The following is a 16,860-nucleotide window of genomic DNA, read 5'->3' as shown; positions in this document are numbered from 1 at the left end:
ACAGTAATGCATTACAAATACATTAGCCAAAGTTATTGCATGCAAAATAAAATGAAAAGATAATGAAACTACTGTTTATCAGTGAATGTTCCTATGTAGCCTAAAAGGCAGAAATTCGGGAGAATGCCAAGCAACAGTGACCAGTCCAAATTGCATGGAAGTGTGATGCCTTGATATTGGTTACTTTTGGAAATCATATTGTTTGATTGGTGAAAATTGTTATGGTTATGATCCCATGGCATGGAACTAAGTATTTTATGATAATAAAGTACCTTTCCATGAACACACTTTATATGGATCTGTTTGTTTGTCTTACTCAAATGGGGGAGAAATTAAGGTTTTATGAGCTATATAAGAATGAAAAATAGCATAACTTGATACTGTATTAGGTCTTTGATATTTTAGAAAAGAATTGGTTGGACATATTTATGTCCAGTAATTCCCTTTTTTTATCTTATGTATGCATCTGAAAATTTTACAAAATATGTATAATCATATTAGTATGATTGGAAATGAAATTTATTCCGTTAATGTGATAACAAAAAATTTAAATTTCTAGCTTTGATAGTTTTTGTGCTAAGACAAGTTAAGTGAGATTTCTCAAGAAGGGCCTTCAAATTTTCTTCAGCCAGGATGGGATTGAAAGGGTTGATGTATATCATACAAATAAAATACTCCAGCTTCATAACTTTATTGTAATGGACATAATGTTTTCAAGGTTGCCATCAAATTGTCTGAGATTAATCTTAAAATTTTAAATACTTCATTACTTTTATTATGAGATGTCTTTTATATGATCAATTGTTTGGTTATAGAAAATGTTTATAGGTAGAAATACAACCAGCAATTATGTTTGGTTGTAAGTCCTTGAAACTATTTGTGTGTTTATACACCAATGCGAATCTAAACATTTATGCTCAGTATTATTTAAAGATGCTTGTCTAGTTGCATACATTTCTGTATTACTGTAGTGCATTTGTGACCGTAACATTTCCAAAGTTAATTAATATACTCTACCGATAGAGAAAGTATCTAACTTGTAGAAAATGTGAAGGAATGTAGTTTCTGAAATACCCTTATGTTACAGTAAACTACTTTTGTTTTAAGTGTCATTTTAAAGCACGAGAGGATAAGATAATTGTCATAAATTTCTTTTTTCAAATAAGTCGTTTAAAAAAATGTTTGATGTAATAAAGTTGTATCAATCTATTCGAGAGTAAATATTTAGGTAACTTAAAGTTACAGTATAGTATTTTGTATCATGCACATATATCATAACAATAGGATATGCTGTACTGTATACTGTAGTGTAGTACCTAATACCTCATAATTTTATTTTTCGTACTAGTTCTGTATCTCATTTGAGGAATACAGTATATCTAAAAAATTTGTGGAAATTGTGATTGTAGCGTTTGTGATGTTTTTTATGAATTTTACAGAATTTTACAAGATGGCATTTTATTATTTAATGACAAAGGAAGTCATGTTCGAAATGCATTGTGTGGTGTTTTTTTTTTTTCCTGGAACCACTGTGTAAGGTCCTGTAATGGGATACACAATAGAACAGTATCCACTGAATTACTCTTCTTCTGCAAGGTGTTTAGTCAAAGAAATGGTAAGTGTAGCATATTTACTTTATGATTGAAGTATTCTCCTGTCTCCATCGCCTTTTCCTAGGTGCAGAGGAAAGTACACTGCTATATTATGAGGTGAGCAATTTCAATGGGTTTTATTTCTGTTGGTGTGCTGTAACCATCTAGCTGCTGTATTTAGTTAGAATGCACTTCATAGTTTTCATAAACACTAATTATAAAACTTTTTAAAGGCATTGTGAAAGACTCATGTTCTTAGTTTGACTTTGTAGTTTTGTTGTACAGAACTTTATTGTGGTTTGTCATTGTAAAACCCCTCTGTGAAAAAGGCTATGTCATTTGGAATTTTTTAAGGAAAAGATAAATACAATACAGTCAGCTCTTAACATTCACAGGGGTTGAGTAACAGTTTCAGGAGAATGCAGAAAATCTGCAATTTTCAATATTAAACTTACCCGATAATCATGTAGCTGTCAACTCCGTTGCCCGACAGAATTCTATGGAGGGATACGCCAGCTATCACAATACTAGAAGGGGGTGTACTTACCAGCGCCACCTGTGGCCAGGTACTCAATCATTTGTTGTTGACACCTCCTCAATTATTCCTCTGTCGTGCTTCCGGCTAGACGTTCTGGGATACGCTTATGGTCTTCGAGTTTATTCATGGATATTTGGTGAAGTATTCTCTTAGATTAACGGCTGTCGCTTTACTGGAATCCTTTTTATATTAGCTAGATAGCTTTTATATAATACTGGTTAACGGTTAATGAATTTTTGCTTGTTTTTGGATCACCCTTTGGCTAACTCTTTGAAACAAGATGTCTGACGTTTCGCAAGCCCCCTCCCATAGACGATGTAGGTCTTGCAATAGGCGTATTCCGAAGGCCTCGGTAGATCCTCACACCGCTTGTTCTGACTGTAGGGACAGGCCCTGTCTATTAGAAAATCGATGTGAGGAGTGCGCCGGACTTTCGGAATTGGAATTTGTCCGTCTTTTAAAATATTCATCTAAGTTAGAGAGAGGTAGAGTTAGGAGAAGTTCTTCTCACTCTTCTATGTTTTCCTCACCTCATGATCCCCTACCTTTTCCTACCCCTGTAGTGGCTACCCCCGAACCTACTGTGTGCCCTCCGCCTGATATGTCAACTGTTTTGCGTGCTATTCAGGCTTTAGGAGATAAAGTAGAATCAGTGGTAAGTGACCATAAGTCTCTGATGGCCGAGGTTAAAGAACTGAAGGTCAAGAGTGCAGTGGGTGGAAATAGTGCCAGTGCTGTGACGAGTGCTAGTGTCGGTGCAGTGCCAAGTGCTAGTGGTGCCAGTGTGGTGCGTGAGGATTTTTCTGTGCGAGCCAGTCGTCCTCCCAGTCCGGGACCTCTTGCAAGCTCCCATGCCCAGGGGAGAAGCAATGTCGAAGGGCTTAAGGGTTCGACAGGCCTTGTTAGGCGCACAGAATTATCCTCGGTGGTTGCGGGCGTGTCTTCCTTAGACCGTCACTCCCACCTGCAGACGATTGAGCCCGTCTTCTCGTCCGCTGATCTACATGCAGGGAAGAAACGTTGGTCTCAGGTCTCGAGACCGCTTAAACGTAGAGTTCAGTCAGCGAGTGCTCAGCCAGGTTGCAGTCATTGGCTCAGCTCTGACTCGCCTCAGTCATCGGTCGACTGTACTCCGCCCAAGAGGAGTAAGGTTCTGCCTATACAGAGCCCGACTGTGACTTTACCTCAGTCTGTTATCGTTTCTGCCGACCCCAAGTGGACCCTGCTTCAGTCCATGCAAGCTCAGCTTTCGGACTTGATGCGTGAGTGTCGGGCTGAGAGTGTTGCACCTCCTCCTCCGCCTACACTCCCTCCACCTGTTCTCGCTCCGCCTGTGCTCGCCCAGCCTGCACCTGCTCCGCCTGGTCGCAGCACCATCTGCCAGGCGTACGATGTTGAGCCACTTTCGGAGTTTGCTGTTCCCAGTGTTGTTCAGCCTCAGCCTTCTTTAAGGCAACCCTTGCTTTGGGATCAGGAGAGTTATTCCACTCTTCCTCCGCCTCCCCTTGCTGCTCCACCAGTGGTGCAACTCTCGGTTGGGGTACAACAACCTCTCCCCTCCGTGAGTCTGTCTGCTCAACCATCGCTGCAGCGAGCTCAACCCTCCTCTAGGCAAGCTCCTCTACACCCTGGACTTGCGCCTCAGGAGCCTCAGCTTGCGAGAACTTTACCTTGTTCTGCGCAGCCTCAACCTCTTCATGCTCCACTCATCTCACAGGAACAGGAACGGACTACTCCGCCTCCGTCCTCCGCTCAGCTTGTGCAATCCTTGGGTTCAACTCTTGCTAGGAGTCAACCTCCTTCACCCATGCGCCTGCCTTCTGCTTCGTCTGTTGTTCAGCCTATGCAGTCTGAGCCTCAGGTTTTCCCTCAGGATGAGGAAACCTCTGTTATTGTTCCTACCCGTTCTGACTCTGCGGTTCAGCATTCTGGTCCGATCGCTTCGCTACCCTCTGCTGATGAAGTGTCGGATGATGAGGAGGCACACCTTGATCCCTCATCAGACGTGGAAGAGTCTAAGCTTTCTCCATTGTCTATTGATTTTCGAAAGGTCTTGGCTCTACTCAGGGAGATTTACCCAGACCACTTCGTCTCTGCTATTCCCCGCTCTCCTCCATCTGAGTTTTCGCTGGGCGTACAACAAGCTAAGTCCAACTATACTAAGCTTGTCCTAGCTAGATCCTCCAAGAGGGCTTTAAGGATCTTAGGGGAGTGGCTTCAGTCTAAACAACACCTTGGCAAGACTTCCTTCATGTTCCCTCCAACGAAGCTCGCTTCGAAAGGTTGCGTTTGGTATGCCACAGGGGAAGCACCAGGCTTGGGAGTACCTGCCTCTGCCCAGGCTGACTTCTCAAGTCTGGTGGACTCGCCTCGGAGGACTGCGATGAGACGCTCGAAGGTTTGTTGGACCTTCTCAGACCTGGATCATCTTCTGAAAGGGTTGTTCAGAGCTTTCGAAATGTTCAACTTTCTCGACTGGTGCCTGGGAGCCCTCAGCAAGAAAACCTCTCCTGCGGACAAAGATTCTGCCATGCTAATTATGTCCTGCATGGATAAGGCCATCAGAGATGGATCGGGTGAGCTAGCGTCGTTATTTGTATCAGGGGTGTTGAAGAAAAGGGAACAACTGTGTACCTTCCTCTCCGCCAGCATTACACCGTGCCAACGGTCACAACTCCTTTTTGCTCCACTCTCAAAGTTCCTCTTTCCCGAGGAGCTAGTTAAGGACTTGTCGGCTGCCCTGATACAGAAGGACACGCACGATCTTGTAGCCTCATCGGCTCGTAAGTCTAAGGTTACCACCTCTGTCCCCAAGACTTATCGCTCCCCAGTGGCTGATACCCCGGCTACGAGGTTCATACCGCCCTTTCGTGGTAGAGCCCCCAGCCGAGGAAGCTCCCGTCCAGACTCTCACAGGAGCAAGTCTAGGAAAGGACCCAGGACATCTAAGGGAAAGAACTGACTCTCAGATTCTCCAGACAACAGTAGGAGCCAGACTCAAGATCTTCTGGCGAGCCTGGGAGAAGAGAGGTGCAGACGCACAGTCTGTCAGTTGGCTGAGGTACGGTTACAGGATTCCATTCTGCCTCAAACCGCCTCTGACCACATCGCCCATCAACCTCTCTCCCAACTACAAAGAAGAGGACAAGAGGCTAGCATTGCAACAGGAGGTATCGCTACTTGTGCAGAAGAAGGCAGTGGTTATAGTCCGGGACCATCAATCCCCGGGCTTCTACAACCGTCTCTTTCTTGTGGCCAAGAAGACAGGAGGTTGGAGACCGGTGCTGGACGTCAGCTCTCTCAACGAGTATGTCACCAAGCAGACGTTCACAATGGAGACGACCAAGTCGGTCTTAGCAGCGGTCAGACAGGAGGACTGGATGGTCTCGTTGGACTTGAAAGATGCATACTTTCACGTTCCCATTCATCCAGACTCCCAACCTTTCCTGAGATTCGTTTTCGGAAAGGTTGTCTATCAGTTCCAAGCCCTGTGTTTTGGCCTAAGCACAGCTCCTATGGTCTTTACTCATCTGATGAGGAATGTAGCGAAATTCCTGCACTTATCGAACATCAGAGCCTCCCTCTACCTAGACGACTGGCTGTTGAGAGCCTCCACGAGTCGTCGTTGTCTGGAGAACCTCTCTTGGACTTTAGATCTAATCAGAGACCTAGGTCTATTAGTCAATATAGAGAAATCTCAACTCATTCCCTCCCAATCCATTGTGTACCTGGGAATGGAGATTCAGAGTCGGGATTTTCGGGCTTTTCCGTCGGCCCCCAGGATAAACCAAGCCCTAGAGTGCATCATGAGCATGCTGAAGAGGAGCAATTGCTCAGTGAGACAGTGGATGAGTCTCACAGGGACCCTCTCATCACTGGCCCTGTTTGTCGAGCTAGGGAGACTCCACCTCCGCCCTCTTCAATTCCATCTTGCGGCTCATTGGGACAAGGGCTCGACTCTAGAAGCAGTCTCTATCCCTATCAACCAAGAGATGAAGACCACTCTCCTGTGGTGGAAGCACAATCTCCTTCTCAAGGAGGGTCTATCATTGGCCATCCAGACCCCCCATCTTCATCTCTTCTCGGATGCATCGGACTCGGGCTGGGGTGCGACCTTGGACGGACGGGAATGCTCAGGAGTATGGAACAAGGAACAAGGATTACTCCACATCAACTGCAAGGAACTGTTAGCAGTTCATCTTGCCCTGTTGAACTTCAAGTCCCTCCTGCTAGGCAAAGTGGTGGAGGTGAATTCAGACAACACCACAGCCTTGGCTTACATCTCCAAGCAAGGAGGGACCCATTCGAGGAGCCTTTACGAGATCGCAAGGGACCTCCTCATTTGGTCAAGAGGTCTAAACCTCACACTGGTCACGAGGTTCATCCAAGGCGATATGAATGTTTCAGCGGATCGCCTCAGCAGAAGGAATCAGGTCATTCCCACGGAATGGACCCTCCACAAGAGTGTGTGCAACAGACTTTGGACCTTGTGGGGTCAACCTACCATAGATCTGTTTGCCACCTCCATCACCAAGAGACTTCCGCTTTATTGTTCCCCTGTTCCAGACCCTGCAGCGGTTCATGTGGATGCTTTTCTTCTGAACTGGTCCCATCTCGACCTGTACGCATTCCCTCCGTTCAAGATAATAAACAAAGTTCTGCAGAAATTCGTCTCGCACGAAGGGACACGGCTGACGCTGGTTGCTCCCCTTTGGCCTGCAAGAGAATGGTACACAGAGGTACTTCAATGGCTAGTCGACTTCCCCAGGACTCTACCTCTAAGAGTGGACCTTCTACGTCAACCACACGTAGACAGGTTGCACCCAAACCTCCACGCTCTTCGACTGACTGCCTTCAGACTGTCGAAAGATTCGCTAGAGCTAGAGGCTTTTCGAAGGAGGCAGCCAGTGCGATTGCCAGAGCTAGAAGAATTTCCACTCGTAGAGTCTACCAGTCTAAGTGGGAGGTCTTCCGAAGCTGGTGTAGAGCCAATTCAATATCCTCTACCAATACCTCTGTGATCCAAATAGCTGACTTCCTTCTTCATCTTAGGAATGAGAGATCCCTTTCAACACCTACGATTAAAGGATATAGGAGCATGTTGGCCTCAGTTCTCCGCCACAGGGGTTTGGACCTGTCTTCCAACAAGGACCTTCAAGACATTCTCAAGTCTTTTGAGACGTCTAAAGAACGTCGTCTTTCCACTCCAGGCTGGAATCTAGACGTAGTCTTAAGGTTCCTTATGACATCTAGGTTCGAACCTCTCCAGTCAGCTTCCTTCAAGGATCTTACCCTCAAGACTGCTTTTCTCGTTTGCCTTGCAACAGCTAAGAGAGTCAGTGAGGTTCATGCCTTCAGCAAGAACATTGGTTTCACAACCGAATCTGCAACATGTTCTTTTCAGCTTGGATTCCTAGCAAAGAACGAGCTTCCTTCACGTCCTTGGCCTAGATCGTTCGAAATACCTAGCCTCTCCAACATGGTAGGTAACGAACTAGAGAGAGTTCTTTGCCCTGTCAGAGCTCTCAAATATTATCTGAAGAGGTCTAAACCTATTCGAGGACAGTCAGAAGCCTTATGGTGTGCCATCAAGAAACCCTCGAGACCCATGTCCAAGAATGGGCTTTCGTACTATATAAGGCTTCTGATCAGAGAAGCACATTCTCACTTAAAGGAGGAAGACCTTGCATTGCTGAAGGTAAGGACCCACGAAGTAAGAGCTGTAGCTACTTCGTTGGCCTTTAATAAAAACCGTTCTCTGCAGAGCATTATGGATGCAACCTATTGGAGGAGCAAGTCAGTGTTTGCATCATTTTATCTGAAAGATGTCCAGTCTCTTTACGAGAACTGCTACACCCTGGGACCATTCGTAGCAGCGAGTGCAGTAGTAGGTGAGGGCTCAGCCACTACATTCCCTTAATCCCATAACCTTTTTAACCTTTCTCTTGAATACTTTTATTGTTGTTTTTATGGTTGTTACGGTAGGCTAAGAAGCCTTCCGCATCCTTGGATTTGGCGGGTGGTCTATTCATTCTTGAGAAGCGCCTGGGTTAAAGGTTTGGTAGAGGTCCTTTAGTAGGGTTGCAACCCCTTGTACTTTGGCACCTTTGGGTTGATTCAGCCTCCAAGAGGAACGCTGCGCTCAGTAAGGAAGACGAACTTTAAATAAAAGGCAGAGTAACGGTTCTATTCGACTTCCTTACCAGGTACTTATTATTTCATTGTTATTTGAGATAACTGTTATATGAAATATGGGATACTTAGCTATCCTTTAATCATGTACACTGGTTTTCACCCACCTCCCTGGGTGTGAATCAGCTACATGATTATCGGGTAAGTTTAATATTGAAAAATGTTATTTTTATTAATAAAATAAATTTTTGAATATACTTACCCGATAATCATGATTTAATCGACCCTCCCTTTCCTCCCCAGAGAGAACCAGTGGACCGAGGAATAATTGAGGAGGTGTCAACAACAAATGATTGAGTACCTGGCCACAGGTGGCGCTGGTAAGTACACCCCCTTCTAGTATTGTGATAGCTGGCGTATCCCTCCATAGAATTCTGTCGGGCAACGGAGTTGACAGCTACATGATTATCGGGTAAGTATATTCAAAAATTTATTTTATTAATAAAAATAACATATTTATGCTGTCCCAAGTAACACTCCTAACCTCTTTAATTTGACCCTTTATATCTATTTATAGTCAAGGAAAATTCCCTTTTGTATCTTTATAAACACATTTGGGACAAAATCTGTTAAAAAAAAAAGAAAGAAAGAATCAGATCAGTGTAAGACTGAAAGTGATTTATGTTTCAGAAACATTATGGTTAGCCCAAATGCTGTGAAAAAAAGGTACTTGACACTTTTCTTGTACTTGACACTTTTCTTGTCCTCTGCAAGTGATTGAATTAGTAAATGTTAAGAGATGACTATTTTGAAAGTATTAGGAACTATGGTAATGTAAGTTTATGTTTTTAGACTGTAGGTATCTTATTGGTTCATGTCTGTTGAAAGTATTTGTTAAAGGTAATCATAAGATATATACTATATCCAGAAGGGTAAATTCTGTCAGTGCACCTCGTTTTTTAGTGTACTTTTAAGTATTACTAAATGGTCTTTGCAGGATTCCTGTGAAACCTCAGCTGCACTTACTTTTTAGTTGTCTACATTACCACTGTTCCAGCTTCTTTTCTTTATTCTTGCTATCCAACAACCTACCTTACTTACATGTCAGTGGGTGGGAAGGCTCCCAGTGGGGTGTCTGTACCAGTTCTGGTCCATGTGGCCTAAATTCCAGAAAACATCCGGATCCATACAGTGGAAATTAAGTTCACAAGTTTAATAAGCTAATGTTTTCATTCATCATGGTTTCAGTTTAACTAGATATATTAGAGTTAGTAATTCTAGAAGAGGAGTTTCCTTGTCTTATATGAAAATGAATGTTCATTAAGGTTCTTACATTCCCTACTTTGGAAGACTTAAGCTTCATACAAGCTTCATACGTAACATTTCGGTTATTTACAAAACTATTTGTTACTGCTTGTATGTTGGTCCTAAATGTTTCTTTTGAAGCTCTAGCAAATTTTTTTTCTATCATATTGCTTTGGTACTGTTACTTAATTGCATCATATTTTCCTCACTTGTTGCTAAATCGCTGCTTTTGTGCAAGATACATTTACATATTTTTTTCTTATCAGCTGCCTCCATTTTCTTTGCATGATAATTAATTACCTTTTCACATTTCCATGTCTTGTGTATAATTTCATTGTTTTGTTTTTTTCCTCCTCATCGCTGTCATCTTACGTGGCATACAGTATATTCATGGGACCTCTGTCTGTGACCTTTAATAATTATAAGGGGTAACTTTGAGTTCAGATAAATGTTTTTATATTTGATTTGCTGTTCATCAAATATTTACGTCTGTACTCTTATCAGTAATGTAGGTTTGTTTGATGTATCATTTTGTTCAGACTGCAAAAGATATATAGGTAGATTACATTGACCTTTACCTCATAGTACCTCAAACTAGTATTTTCACTTAATTCCTTACATTTATAGACAGTGTCTCTACCTTTTTCACGTATTGTATAATGCTTTCTTAAGTTGCAATCAACATATGTTTTCATATCCCTTATAAAGAATGTCTTATTATTTGTTCTTACACATATACAAACATATCCTTAAGATAGGGATTGTCTTGAGTGAAGCTTGAACAGCTATGTGGTGACTGTGGGCGAATAGCCCCTATCATTTTCATGTCAAAGCCCCTGCACTTTCATCGTTGGCCATGCAAGGAATACAGAAGTATTGTTGTGACCTATCCAAAGGCTTTAATTGTTTTCTCATTAATACAGAAGGGAATGGTTAATTGTTGGATTCGATATGAATGAGAAGAATTTTGTAAAAGCCGTGGGAAGGGTAGACGCAGCAACCGATTCACTGGCTGTATATCAAAATAAATTGCAGGTTTTATGTCATGATTGTCCACAATTATCCTTATGTGTTGAGTGCAGAGCGTTGCCTCCCCTTTAGTTGCCGGCTTATTTTTTGAGGAAGAATATGCAAGCTAAGTCTTCTCTGTCATCCTTGCTAACACCCTAGATGATGCTGCAGGACTTTATAGAACTTTTCTTTCATCAAGTTCTCCATTGCTGATAATCCTAGATGTACATCCGTCCCAATCCCCTGGGAGAATGCTTCGGGAGGAGGGAGAACTCTTGATCTGCATTGGCGAGTTTTTAGAGGTTTAGTGGAGTGTGAAGTTCCTCCAGATATTGCTGCATACCAGCATGCACTGGAAGCTCTCCATATAGTCAGACCAGCATCTTTGACCTAAGGAAGGCTCGGCTTTCCTAAGATTTCAAACTTCCTTAGGTCTTGCATTTAGGCCCTCAATGTCTTTCTGTGCGAGTTATCAGCTAAAGCTTCTTTTCCCCTTGTTTCTCCTTGTGTCCACAGTACCAGAGGTGATCCCAGTGTCAGTGGTGATTCCCCCAGTGAGCACCAAGACCAAGAAGGTGGCTAAGAAGGCTCTTGCCCTTGTGTTAGTGCCATTCCCCAAGCTATGTAAAGGGCCGAAGAGGAGGTAGTTGTCAATGAAACCTGTGCTTGTTGGCCAGGCACCTGTCACCCTTGTGGCTGTTGCTCCTGTGCCTGTAACCCAGGTCCTTTGGCTACTGCTATTCCTCTGCCAGTAACCCCAGGCCATGTGGCTCCCACTATCCCTCTGCCAGTAACCCGAGCACCAATGTCCGAGTTTCAAGTGCCTACCCGTGCTATTGTGACATTGACCACCCCAGTGTCTGTCGGACCAACTCCTAGGAGTGTTTACCCTTGGAGGGAGGGTCTTAGTCATTGGTTGCTCAGACCTCTACTTTTCTACTCGTAAACTGCTAACATGTGGTAGTCTAGGAAGGACAGGCGTAAAAGGTCCCTTAGGACTTAACAACACACCTCTCTTGGGAGGGATAGACTACTGCCTGGTGTTCCCCAGGCCTGTGGGGTCACCCCCTATAGCTGGTTTGAATACTCCAATAGCCAGGCTATCCAGAGATACACTGCTCCTTTTTGGGTCTCCCCACAGCCTGATCTGAGGCCCTGGTCCCAAGCAGTATGCTTCTCCACCCTCCAACATAATGTGCCATAATTGGAAGTTCATGTCAGCCAGGTGTCCTCATGATGGTCATTGCCACATTCTAGCTCAAACAGGTGGGTTCCATGACTTTCTGGCCTCTATGATAAACATCTCTAGGTCCATGTCTAAATGGATGAGTTTTGAAAAAGCCCCTCATTTACAGGTATCATGACATGCTAGAGGTTTACAGTCTCTTATGTTTGGAGGTAATCAAACTTGCTGTCAAAAGATAGGTTTTAAAACAGGCTGGTTTTGAAACTTGCTGTCAAGAGATATTTTTTTCACAAGAGGCTGATCTTGAAATTTGTCAAGAGATAGGGTTTTTGGAATAAGCTGTTTTTAAAACTTACTGTCAAGCGATAGGTTCACAGAACAGGCTGCTTTTTAAACTTTCATTCAATAGGTAGGTTTTTCAGAACCGGCTGCTTGTGAAACTTGTTTCAAGAGAGATTTTTTTTTTTTCTGACCAGGCCGCTTTTAAAACTTGCTGTCAAGAGATAGTTTTTCAGAGTAAACTGCTTTTGAAACTTGCTTTCAAGAGAGTTTTTTTTTCCAAACAGGCTGTTTTATGTATAGAACTTACCTGGCAGTTATATATATATATAGCTATAGTCTTTGACGTCCGGCAGAATTTTTCAAAACTCGCGGCAACTGCCGTGTGGTGGTTGTGCGGTTAGGTGGTTAACAACCCTTACAGGGTGGTACTTGGAATCATTCCCGTTTTCTGTTCCTGAGATCATCTCTGCCGGTTGGACTGACAACATCGTTGGTCCGCCATTGGAGTTTTTTTGTTCGCTTTCCCTGTGTCGCTGTACTGGACTTCTTTTTTGGTGACGTACACTGATCTGGGGTTTTGAGCGAGAAGGAATGGTTAAGTATGAAACGTATGTATGTAAGTTAGAGTTAGATAAAGCCAGGAGGGCTAAGAGATCTAAATCTAAATCTGCTAGTGAGCTTAGCTTAGATATTTCATTTGATCCCTTAACCCTTTTACCCCCAGGCTATTTGGAAATTTCCAACCCTTAACCCCCAGGGGGTTATTTTTTTCCCAGCACATTTTGCAGTAAATTTTTTCTTAAATTGCTCTAAAAGCCTTAATTTTTGTCATAGAGAGGTCAGGTTGGTCTCATTCTCTTGAAAAATGCCTGAATTTTCTCAAAAAAATTATTAAAAATATGAAAAAAAAAATTTATAGCATTTTTTTGCAAGGACGTACCGGTACGTCCATGGGGGTAAAGGGATAGCTTTTGTGAAATGTACCAGTACGTCCTTTGGGGGTAAAAGGGTTAATTACCGTATTTCCTGTGTCATAAGACGCACCTTTTTTCACGAAAAGTGCCCTCCAAAATCACCCTGCGTCTTAACACTTAAGAAAAAGTTGTATAAGGGAGTTTGACACCCTTTAAACACCCAACTATTGACATACAAGCACTCAAACTCACAAGAGATAGAATATAATCCTACAGTTATCATTAATATGTAATAAATTCATTATTTTTTTATATTGCACATCCTTCAATGAAGTACAGTAGCATTTTTTTTTTTTTTTTTTTTTTTTTTTTTTTTTTTTTTTCTCTAATCAGCTGATGACTTGCTAACCCTCTTCTACAAGAAAACATGCCAACTAATAATCTCATAGTAGACGACGTTATGACAGAGTTGTTTATGATGTATAATATCTATGTTCTCATATTTTGTTGACATTTTGTAATTAAGCAATATATTGATAATGACTTTGTTGCCTGAGTTACGAAATAATACAAACAGACAGTTGGAAAAAAATTCGGTTTGTTGAGTGCAGTATTACCAAGTTAACAGAAAAGTAACTAGACCTAGAAACACATAAAGAGTAACAAGATTATTCCACCTAAAAGAATGTCTAGATTTCTTTAATCAATAATTACATTTTGTGTGAAAATTTATAGGCTGTATGAGGGATTTTGGAATTGGTACTAGAATTTTAAATCTTTAACAAAATTTCATGCACCTTTGGCAATGCTGCTTTGATGTAAACAACACTTGAAACACCAAACACACTGACTAAACATGTAGTTGTGGTGGAAACTATGACAACTTTAGAGGTTTCTTATATGAATATGTAATAAAATTGAGATAATCGGCTTATAGCTAATTAATATTAACTTAAATATTTCATAATTCACCCAAAATAAGAAAAGTTACGGTGCAAGACAGTAAACACGCTAGAGTCTCTGACTAGGGATTTGTACTAAGAAGTTTTTAAAATAATAAAAAAATTTTTCTAGAACTGCCTTGCTAATTTAAGGGTCCGTCTTACCACTTGTAGCGTCTTATGACATGGGATATACGATAATTCCTCTGTAGAAGTTGAATCTTCTCCTGAGGTAATAGCTCCTGCCCCTTCTACAGAAACGATATCTACGGATGACCCTCGGTACGCCAGGATGACGGCTGAGTTGAAGGCTCTCAAAGACCAGCTTTCAGCCTTTAAAGGTAAGAGTGAGAGTGTAATTAGTGCTTGTGAAAGTGCTGTGGAGGTGGCGACTGATCGAACCTATCACCTCCCTAGGTCTAGACCTCTACCAAGCTCCCAGGACCAAGGGAGAGAGAGGTACGCATCCTCGGTCGGCTGTCACCTCAGGCAGTCCTGTTGCGTTTTCCCAGGCTGCTCATGACCGCCACGGAAAAGGCGTGTCAGAAGTGATGGTGTCTTCCCCGAGCCCCTCTCCTAGACGTAAATGGCAGTATGAGGCTTTGAGACCGACCAAGAGGAGTGGAAGCAAGCTGACCAGACCCATTCTCGCTCTCCCTTATCGAGTAGCCCGGAACCTTTTCCTTTTGAGGATGACTGGGACGCCGTTCCAACGAAGAGGCCAAAGCCTAGAGATGGAAGGAAGGAGGATTCTCCTCTTCTTTTTAGTGACGAGAGACCCTTCTTCTGCGACCAGCGCTACGCGGCAGCCATCGCCTTCGGAAACGCAGGATCCAGCAGCATTTGCTAAGTCGTTTATGACTGTGATGCAGAAACAGCTGTTTTCTCTGGTGCAAAGCTTTTAGCCGCCCTACCCCCTAGTCGGGCAGGCGTAAGGACGACTCTCTACCGATTAAGAAATCGGCCTCTAAGAAGGAACGTAGTACCTCTCCTTTGCAGGACAAACAGTGTCACTCCTCGCCCAGGGAACCGCGGCGCGATTCGTCGAGCGCGCGGCATCGCACTTCTTCTTCCTCGACACGCCGCCAGGACGTTCGCGATCCTCGTCATCAGGACGCTTCTTTCTCTCGCTCGCGACGCCATGACGCTTCCAGCCTGCCTCTCCCGGACGCTTCCGTTTCGCGACGTCAGGACGCATGCAGCTCTCGGCGCAAGGACGCTTCCATCTCTCGGCGCCAGGACGTATCCTCCTCCCGCCTCAAGAACGCTTCTAGTGCGCGCCTCTCTGTGTCAGGATGCATTCAGCCCTCGCCAGCAGGACGCTTCCGACGATTTGCTTTTTTCGGACGCAGTAGAACTATTGGAAACTGATCGCCATGTGAAAGGAACCTCCGACTTTGTTCCTTCAGCCCAAAGGGAGACTGACTTGGAAGTAGGGCAAGATCTGGAGGATATTTCAGAGGATGAGGATAAGCCTGCTAACGCGGCTGCGGATTATAAGGTTCTCTCTCGCTCCCTCCTTGAGCTTTATGGGGAGGAGTTTCAACCTGTTGCTCCTCGTTCTCCTCAGTCGCAGTTTAGCTGGAAGAAGTCCAAAAAGCAGTCGGCTTTCATCAAAATGAAGCTGTCCATTTTGGCTAGGAAGGCTCTCGCTAGAGTTGATGACTGGTTGAAGGAGCATAGGCAAGCGGTAAAGACCACCTTCTCGTTTCTACCAGCTCGACTTGCATCTAAGGTGGGCATGTGTTATGAGACTGGAGAAGCTCTGGGCCTGGGAGTGCCTGCCTCCTCCGAGGGGAACTTCTCTGGTATTGTTGACTCTTCTAGAAGACATGCCCTTAACTCGGCGAAGGTAATGTGGTCTATGTCTGACCTTGACCACCTCGTCAAGGAAATTATCCGAGCCTTCAAAGTCTTCAGTTTTTTGGACTGGTCTCTGGGTATGCTGGCCAGGAAAACAGAACGGTTGGAAGAAAGAGACCTTACTAGTATTATGGCCTGCATGGACAAGGCTCTTAGAGATGGGTCAAATGAGTTGGCTTCCCTATTTTCCGCAGGAGTTTTAAAGAAGAGGGCCCTTTTATGTTCGTTGACTTCCAGGGCAGTTACGGTCGCGCAGAAGGCTGAGCTCCTTTACGCCCCTCTCTCGGAGCACCTTTTTCCAGAGTCCCTTGTCAGGGATATTACCCTTTCGCTAGCGCAAAAGGCCACACAAGACCTCCTGTCACGCTCTGCAAGGAAGTCTTTACCAGTAGTTCCTTCGTCACTGAAGAGAGAGGAGAGGAAGCTTCAGCAGCCCTTTCGAGTTAGAGCTCCTTCGAGAACAGAATTCAGGGGAAGAAGGCAGGAGACGGGTGGCAGAACGAATAGAGGTTCGTTCAGGTCCTGCTCCAGGAGATGAAGCTCAAGTCCTTCAGACAGCGGTAGGAGCAAGGCTGTCACTTTTTTGGCATGCCTGGAAGAAAAGAGGGGCGGACGCCTGGTCCCTCTCAGTCATCAAAGAGGGATACAAGATCTCCCTCTTGAAGAAGCCTCCGCTTTCAAATACACTTCTAGCCTTAGTGGCGCAGTACTCGGATGCCGTGAAACAAGAGGCTCTACTGGATCAGTGAACCAGATGCTGGAGAAGGGAGTGATAGAGCCAGTTCTGGAACTATCTTCCCCAGGTTTCTACAATCGCCTGTTTTTGGTACCCAAGAGCTCGGGTGATGGAGACCAGTTCTAGATGTCAGCGCTCTGAACGTCTTTGTGGAAAAGACAAAATTTACCATGGAGACGACTCAGTCGATGCTGACAGTGGTATGTCCCGGGGACTGGATGGTGTGTCTGGATTTACAGGACGCTTACTTTCACATCCCCATCCATCCGACTTCAAGGAAGTTCCTAAGATTCATGATCCAGGGCAAGTGTTTCCAGTTCAAGGCTCTTTGCTTCGGCCTCAGCACTGCTCCTCAAGTCT

General features: G+C 44.0%; 1 protein-coding gene across 7 annotated transcripts in view; it reads left to right on the top strand.

The window, feature by feature from the left end:
- LOC137627752 (homeodomain-interacting protein kinase 2-like) overlaps positions 1 to 16,860 on the top strand; it is a 162,152-nt gene that overhangs the window by 14,962 nt on the left and 130,330 nt on the right. For 2 of the 7 annotated variants that reach the window (XM_068359092.1, XM_068359057.1), the window contains one exon: positions 1,678 to 1,709. The exons of the other annotated variants lie outside the window; for them this stretch is intronic. Coding sequence is in view for 1 of the 2 variants with exons in the window: in XM_068359057.1 (XP_068215158.1) it covers positions 1,678 to 1,709 (32 nt within the window). In the remaining variant the exon portion in view is untranslated. The remainder of the gene's footprint in view (positions 1 to 1,677; positions 1,710 to 16,860) is intronic. 7 annotated transcript variants of the gene reach the window in all.

This window comes from Palaemon carinicauda, chromosome 2, assembly GCF_036898095.1.
Source record: "Palaemon carinicauda isolate YSFRI2023 chromosome 2, ASM3689809v2, whole genome shotgun sequence".
Lineage (NCBI taxonomy): Eukaryota > Metazoa > Arthropoda > Malacostraca > Decapoda > Palaemonidae > Palaemon > Palaemon carinicauda.
The sequence above is the reverse complement of the archived record's forward strand: the minus strand, read 5'-3'. Positions and strand labels throughout refer to the sequence as shown.